Here is an 8554-nt window from a genome sequence, read left to right as displayed (position 1 = left end):
TTTCCCTCTCTGGTCAAATTAAACATAAATAAATAAGCAAATAAAGTTAAATAAAATGATTCTTTAAAAAAAGATAGAAAATCAGGCCATCTGGTCTTATGCTATACTGTCATTTAAATACAGCAGGACTACCTTGATTCAAACTTATAGGATTGGGTAAATACTATATATTTACATTATTAGGATGTTTAATTTAGGAGATATTTCCTAAAGGTTTTCAGTATTGTCACATATTTTTATGATTCTTCCAGGCAGCCCTTGACATTCGACAGTCAGTGTTTGGTGGCAAAAATATCCATGTAGCAACAGCTCATGAAGACTTGGCCTATTCTTCTTATGTTCACCAATATAGCTCTGGAAAATTTGACAATGCACTGTAAGTTCCACATTCTGTTTTCAGTGAAGGATTAAGTATTGCTTTTTCCCTAATACTGTAGTACTTAATATACTTTATGGATTAAATTTGGAGCTTTAATGGAATGCCTAAAATGTTCTTTAAGTCATTTCAAATTATACTAGTTTATAAGACATTTATTTAGACTTTATGTGGTTTAATATTGAGACATGTATATTTTCATGTAATATATGACTTATCTTTGAGTATTTCCTTCAGTAATTTTCCTTTAAGGAAAATTTAGCAGCCTCTAGCTAAATACCAGACTTAACCTAAAAACTTCTTGCTAAGAACAAACAGAAATACTGAATAAAATACAGTTTTCATCTTTTAAAAATGCATAACTGAACTTACAAGAGTGACATGAAATACCCAAGATTCAGTAATGGACATTTAATTCCAAAAATTTAAGCATGAACTATGTATGATGTAACTACTCTATAGTGGTTGGGAAACTTGGTGGTTTCTGTAACCTTAGTTGAAGAACAGTCCTGCGTTTGAAAGATACTTAGCCTTTAGCAGGCCATTAGGTAGAATTGAAACAACCCTCGCATATAGCCAGGATCAAGGCTTCATCCTTTAGGGGAAGGCTTCTCCTTCAGGGAAAGGACAGACTAGGGGAAAAAATTCTTCCATTGGCAGAGAGATGGTAAGAAAACTTACCCCATTCGAGCTTGGGCTCACAGCTGAACAGAAAAAGGATAAAAAAAGAAGCCTCAGAGTTTATAAACTGTAGACTTGTATCACTTAAGTTTGGGAATCATGAGTGCAGGAATCCCCAAACAGAGGTGGACCAGCAGATGGCGTAATGGTTACATTGTTGAACCATGGTTTGGGTCCCAGATCAGCGTCTTAAAAAACTCACCTCAGGGGCCAGCAGTTGGCGTAATGGCTATGTCACTGGACTCCCATGTAGTCAACCGTGGTTTGAGTCCCGGACCCGGTGGCTTAAACTCATGTGTGCATGCGTGCCCAAGATCCTGAGAGGAGGATGGAGGAGAAGGGATTGCAGTGTGGCCATCCCCCCTGGGGGATGATTTCTCGCTTTCTGTCTCTCTGGCTCTCTCTGTCTTTCTGGTGAGCACATGTGCCCTATATCAAAAACCTCGCCAAAAAAAAACAAAACAAAAACCTGTTTGTCCTCATTGAAACTTTCTCTTTTCTCACCTCAAAGTTCAAATAAAAAAGCCCTATCATGATTTACTCTCTAAATGTAAACCTCCTTTTAATAAAAACACCATTTAGCTTCAGTCTCTCAGCTTAGTTTGTTCATTCACTGATCCATTTGTTTACTGCCAATAGAAGAGACAAGAAATGAAACAGTTTATGTCATGAATGTATACAAGGAAGAGAAGGTGACCTATAATTATGCCAAGCATCACATCCCACTAAGCTCCACACTTTACACTTTCTTTTAGTTTATTTACTTATTATTTATTTATTTATTGAGAAAGCAAGAGAGAGAGACCTCTGTCAGAGTCTTGTCGCACAGAGATTCTCCTCCCAACCTTCCTTGCAGCCCAGAAGCCCGACATGCTCAGGTAGACTGGAGATTTGAGCCCCAGGCCTTCCCACATGGCTCTGGTGTCTTACAGCAGCTGGCAAACATTTGTCACACTCTACTTCTCACCTCTGGTCCTACAAAAAAATGGTCACTGACATTTAGAATGATGCTCTAAAAGCACAGAGAACTCCTAAATGAACTGAGAATTGTGATTCCATCTGGCAGGGTGCTATTCCATCTTCCAAAGGAATGGGCCATTAACATTAACAAGTTTCAGTTCCGAGAGATGAGCTAAAATAATTATCTTCTGTTTAGTTCTTCAATTAGCACGAACTTTTGTTCCTCACACATGTTTAAGACGTGAAACGGCATGGTATCAGCACTCCCACATGGCTGACTGCAATATGAATTTTGGACCTGTTGGCTTGCTCTCTCTGTCTCTCTCTTTCTCTCTCTCTCTTTCTCTTTCTCACTCTGTCTTTCTCTGGTCAAATTAAAATAAATAAATAAAGTTAAATAAAACCATTCTTTAAAAAAAGAAAAAAAGAGTCTGTAGGCCAGCCAGAAGCATAATGATTAAGTTGGCTGTATCCCACGTGGCCCATTGTGCAGTTCAAATCCAGGGCTCAGAAGCTTGGAAAACAAGCCAGGTGCAGATGCATGCATGCTCAAAATCCCAAGAGGAAAAAGGAAAAGAAGAGATTGCATTGTAGCCATCTTCCCTGTTAGGTGATTTCTTCCACTTTCTCCTCTCTCTCTCTCCTCTCCCTTGGCAAGTACACATGCCTCTAAAGCAAAATTTTAAAAAAAGAGAGATGGGACCAGCAGATGATATAATGGTTACATTGCTGGACTCCCACATTGTCGACTTTGGTTCAAGTCCTGGACTCGGCGACTTAAAATTCACACACAGCATGTGTGCGTGCGTGTCCATTCCCAAGAGAAGAATGAAGAAGGGTTTGCAGAGTGACTATCCCCCCAGAGGGGAGATTTCTTGTTATCTGTCTCTCTGGCGAGTACCCTATAACAAAAAAAAAATACTCTCTAAAAACAAAAATAAATAGAGCTCACACACCTAGAAGAAACAATAGAAGAGGATGACACAGGAAAAATTGCATAGAAACAATATAAAAACATGCAAAAAAAATCATAATATTAGGATGTTACCTATGAAAGAAAGCAAATGAGAATGGGGAATGAAGTAAAAACAGAATAAATCAAAGACTGTTCTGTAGGACAATGATGATACTAAGTAGTGAGTGAATTCAACTCTATACAACAGCTCAAATATAAATATATAAATAAAAATAAAAAACGAGTTCAGGGGCTGACTCTGTGTCACAAGGGTAATGCATGGCTCAAGAGAATCTGGATCTCGCATGGCGACTGCAGTTGTATTACCCAGCCCTGTCAACTTGAACACGCCAGGCACGCGCTCAACTGTCTGAGATCTGACTGACCGGAGGACTGGAAGGAAACACTCTGTTCTGCTATCTCATTCTCTCTCTCACCCTCATCACACACACCATCTATCACAAATAAGGAAAAAAAATTAATTTATAAAGAATAAGAACCAAAAGCAATCATATATTGGGAAGATATATGGGGGTGGGGTAAGAGGTATGTATTGAGTTATACTCCCCTAAAATGTATACATTGAAATCTTTACCCCTAGTACCTCAGTTGAGTTTCTGAAGCCTCAAATCAATCTTTATTTCACTGGAGGATAAGAATACCTGCTACTTCCAACATAACTCTAAAATAGGGTCACTATATATGTAATTAGTAAGATGAGGTCATTGGGGTGAGCCCTAATCCATTGTAACTGGTCTCCTCATTAAAAATGTTTATCTGGGCACAGAGTCATGCACTCAGGGAGAATGCTATTAAAAGATAAAAGAACCAACTCTGTCAGAACCCTTCAAAACGGAAACAACAAATTTATCTAGTTTGTTGTAAAACCCACCCATTTTGTGATCCTTTGCTACAACAGCACTAGCTAACTAGTATAAGGGGGGATGAGAAAGAGATTATTCTATTTAGAAATGGATTATGAGTCTTCTGAATTTGAACTGCATGTCAGATGGTAGTTCCTTTCTCTACCCAGAATTTGGTGATGTTTATTTTCCTGGACAAAATCTCTCCATATTAAATATTTCTTGAATATCAATTTTTTATTCAGAAATTTACAGATTCATGACACTGATACAATTCCCCTCTTAAAGATGGCAATATGGTGGAGGCTGAATCAAGCCAAGTAATAATATTTTGAGAACTTCACCATTCACCACAAACTCCTCTACTGCTTGCTTCACTTCAGTGATTAAACCCACAATCTCCATACCTCTCTTGTCACACAGGTGTCAAAATGACTAAAGTGATGTAATCTGAGGAATAGGAGGTAATATCTGAAATGAATAGCAACTAGCAACTCCTTGTATGTTTGATGGAAGGTGACCGCAGAAATCTATAAATAGACAATCAATATTTACTTTTGTCGGGACCAGCAGTTAGTATAATGGCTACATCGCTGAACTCCCATGTAGTTGACTGCAGTTCGCGTCCCAGACCTGGTGGCTTAAACTCACGCCAGACGTGTGTGCATGCGTGCCCAAGATCCTGAGAGGAGAACGGAGGAGAAGGGATTGCTGTGTGATTTCTCGCTTTCTGTCACTCTGTCTCTGTCTTTTTGGCGAGCATATGTGCCCTATAGCAAAACCCTCTCCAAAAAAAATAAAAACTTCTGATTTGCCCAGCCATGGTGGCACACAGGTAGCAGTGCTACTTTAGAGGCCAGAAACCCCATGGAAGACCCCGGTTCACTTCCCACACTAATGTGAACACACGCAGTACAGTCGTGCATGCCTGTGATCCTAACTAATTGGTAGGAAGGAGCAGGAAAATTGTGGTACAACACGACCTTGTCAAAAATACCTATCTCTTTCTCTGTTGATTTCTCTTTCTCTCACAAAGGAAAAAAAATGAGCAGTTTCATAATTTACTATGTAGCTTACCATGGAATTATATAGATTTGAAATATACCAGCTTTCTCACTTGTGTCATTTGACACACAATTGTGAATTTTCAAATAGACCACCATAGACAGCTCCTTGCGAGTTTTGTCCTATACACCCAACACAAATGTAGCATACAAGACCGGTATTTATCATGAGGCAGAAATGTGTATTTAAAAACAAAACCTACAACTTTTAATTGAAAGGAGAGGAGATAATTTAGATTAAATGATTATTATCAACACTGTAGTTCCAGAGTGGTAAGAACAGTCAAGAAGCCATATTTTCCACTGATTGATATGGATAGTAAAAAGAAATTAAAAAATTCATATTAGCAGTAGCAAAGATTTAAAAGAAATGAGGGAGTTTTAAAGGGAAATATCTGTAGAAGGAATATTTGAAGCCAAGGGAACAGCTCATGTCAACACTAACATGGAAGCACTTCTAGAGTTCTGAGTAAAAGTAAGGAAGACATTTTGCTGGAGACATTTTACCTTCAAGGATCTTTCTTCTTCCCAAGTGTCTTAGACAATTAGTGTTGCCGTAACAGGTCCCTGAGACTTGATGATTTATAGATAAGAGGCTCACAATTATAGTAGCTATTGTAGAAAGTCCAAGAGCATCTGGCAGCCTCAGGTGCTCTGTCACACACTGCTAAGAGAAGCAGAAAAGAAAGCTGGCGTCTGTAAGAGAGAGAGACCAGCAGGCGACTGACTGACTTTCATGCTGACCAGGGCCTCTGGGACGCTAATCCATGAGAACTGCTTCCTACCTGAAGCCAGCAAATAGCTATTCATGGGAAATCCTCTCCATGTCCTAAATACCTCCCAAGAGACCCCATCTCCCAACACTGGCCAGTGGTGTCAAGAAACAGTGTAAGTTTCAATGGGGTCTCTCAAACCAAATCACTCAGCCCTGGTGCCCTCTCTTAAATTTCTTTTTCTGGCCCACTCACAGGCACTACTACATATTATTTCCCTCTGATCCTCTCTAAAAATATCTAGCACTGTAATGGTTACCCATAGTTTCTCTATGTTCAGTTTTAAATCTCTCAGGAAAAGTAGGCAAAAATGCTCTTGTTACAAAGAGAAAAATTTGACATTCAGAGAGCATACTTCCTTAAAGTCAGATGTCCAGAGTCACACTCCAAATCTTTCAGTGCAAGCTCAATGGCCAATCTGTCACCCTGTGTGATGTCACAGACAAATCCTGTCTGGATTTTCTATTGTTGAAGAAAGCCTAATAAAGTCACTATTTTTTAAAAAGGTTTTTGTCATAGGGCACATGCACTTGGCAGAGAGAGAAAGAGAAATCACCCCACAGGGAGATGACCATGCTGCCCATTCCTTTCTCCTCCATTGTCCCCACCAGATTTTGAAAACGCATGCAAACACGTTTGATACTATTTTCAAGACACTAGATATGGGGCTCAAACCGTAGTCAATCATTAAAGTTAACCTATTGTTTAATATACTGCTTGTTGTGTACTCCATAGACTAATAAGGTATATGTATTTTCCAAGTTTCCGTGCTCAGTTTTAGAAACCCAGTTTCTAACAAAAACCATCTCACATAGACTTTACCTAATGTCCCTTTACCAAGAAAAACCTATGAAATAATTCATTTTAGAAATTGTTTCAGCTTAGTGAAGTACAGATTATAGTAGTATTTTGGTGCTGTTTTGGCTTCAGTTTGTTTTGTTTGTCGAGCAGTTTTCTTTTGTTGTTGCTGGGGTTTTTTTTTTCTCTAGCTGCTGTTTATTCTATAAATAAATAAATCCGATAGTATTTCAAAATTACTGCTTTAGTGCATTAAAGCAAGACAGTATAATATTCATGCAAGATTTATACGAGGGGCTTCAAAAATTATGGAAAATTATATTATGAAAAAAATCTGTGCATGGATTCACTGTTTATTTGCATCAAAATAAACTTGTACCTTAATTCCATGCAAATTACCTGAGATTTAAAAACTACTATTTTCATGGCTCAAAATGTTTTAAGAAGTGATAGGAAAACTTGAAATTAGTATACAAAAACCATAAAAAATTAAGCCACTTTAGAACTAGTATATAAGTACCTTAGAAAATACTCTGGTAAACCCTCCTGTCACCATTTTATTTTAATAATAAAGAAGGATATGGATAATATCAGCTTTGTAAGTGATCTTTGCTATAACAGATTTGCATTATCTGGAATGACTATCAAAATTTTTAACTTTATAATTTTCCCAGGCTACATATAGATCTGTTTATAGTAGAACTTTGAAGTACTTGGAAAGAAATTACAAATAGAACACTTCTATTTATGTTGGAATTTTTTAATATCCAGAATATATAAACTGTATTTATTTTAGTACACTAATGAACTGTTTGAGAGTTATTTAACAGTTTTTCACTTTGTCTTTAGGCTTGTGTAGTAAAACGTGAATTTAAGAAGGCAGAACAATTAATTAAACATGCAGTGTATTTGGCACGGTAGGTGATTGCTATTAAAAATAGTGTTTTACGTTGTCTCTCTACTTTATATCCTAATGGTTTTCTCTCTTTTTATAGGGATCATTTTGGATCCAAACACCCAAAATACTCTGATACATTGCTAGATTATGGTTTCTACTTACTCAATGTAGATAATATCTGTCAGTCTGTTGCAATTTATCAGGTATGTTAATGATTACCATTTTTTTCTTTCAACCTAAATTGACTTGCTAACCTGTATTTGCAGAGTATAAACCAGTCTCTAAAAATGACTCTTTGAACCTCACCTCATGTAGGGCACACTCAGCATTATCTGGAAGACTATAAAGCTAATGCTTTGGAAATGAAAGAGAATCATTCAGAAAATAAATTACTGGGGGTTGTAGGCCCCCTATCTTCCCCCCACTTTTAATTTGCTATCAGGTGCATGAGCTCACCAGATAGAGAAAAAGTGAACAGTAACCCCCCCGGAAGGATGGCCACACTACAATCCCTTTTCTTTATTCTCCTCTCAAGATTTTGGGTACACATACCTGGCATGTTTTTGAAGCCTCTGACTCCAAGACTATTAACTGTGGAGTCAGCCATGTGGCATCCAGCCACCTTGTCTACCATGCCACCAAGCTGGCTCTGTGGGTCCATATTTAGGAATACTTTTCTGTTTTTATTTAGGTTAGATGGTGGCTTCTCTGTTGTTGGTTTAGCAAATGTCACTATAGCTGTTTTGTAGTAGCAAAGGGGGCTAATAGCAATCATTTTAAGCCTTATCTTAGTCATTCTCTGTTTAAGGTATCCTTGATTTTATAGTTCACTTTTGAAGAAGGACAAAAAGAAAAACACTGCTATGGTCCCTTAAGACATAGGATTGATTATTATTACAATTCGCCCATGTCTTTTTAAAAAATAATTATCTTATTTAACTTTATTTATATTAATTTGACCAGAGAGGGACAGAGTGAGAGAGAGAAAGTGAGAAAGAAGCCACCAGGTTTGGGATTCAAACCGCAGTCAGCCATCTGGGAGTCCAGCATCCTTAACCACCATGCCACTTGCTGGTCCCAACCCATTGTCCTTTAACTTAGACTCCATCTTTAGAAAATCAGGCCATCTGGGGGCTGGCAGGTGGCATAGTGGTTAAGGGCACTGGACTCCCACATGGCTGACTGC

The 8554-nt window shown here is 38.0% G+C and overlaps 1 protein-coding gene across 1 annotated transcript in view; it reads left to right on the top strand.

The window, feature by feature from the left end:
• Positions 1–8554, top strand: part of APPBP2 (amyloid beta precursor protein binding protein 2) — a 94222-nt gene that overhangs the window by 69837 nt on the left and 15831 nt on the right. Inside the window, exon 9 of the mRNA XM_006154457.3 lies at positions 252–376. Coding sequence (XP_006154519.1) covers positions 252–376 — 125 coding nt within the window. The remainder of the gene's footprint in view (positions 1–251; positions 377–8554) is intronic.

Source organism: Tupaia chinensis, unplaced genomic scaffold, assembly GCF_000334495.1.
Source record: "Tupaia chinensis unplaced genomic scaffold, TupChi_1.0 Scaffold000407_4, whole genome shotgun sequence".
In the NCBI taxonomy this organism is placed as follows: domain Eukaryota; kingdom Metazoa; phylum Chordata; class Mammalia; order Scandentia; family Tupaiidae; genus Tupaia; species Tupaia belangeri.
Note: the sequence above shows the minus strand (reverse complement) of the source record. Positions and strands in the feature narration are given on the sequence as shown.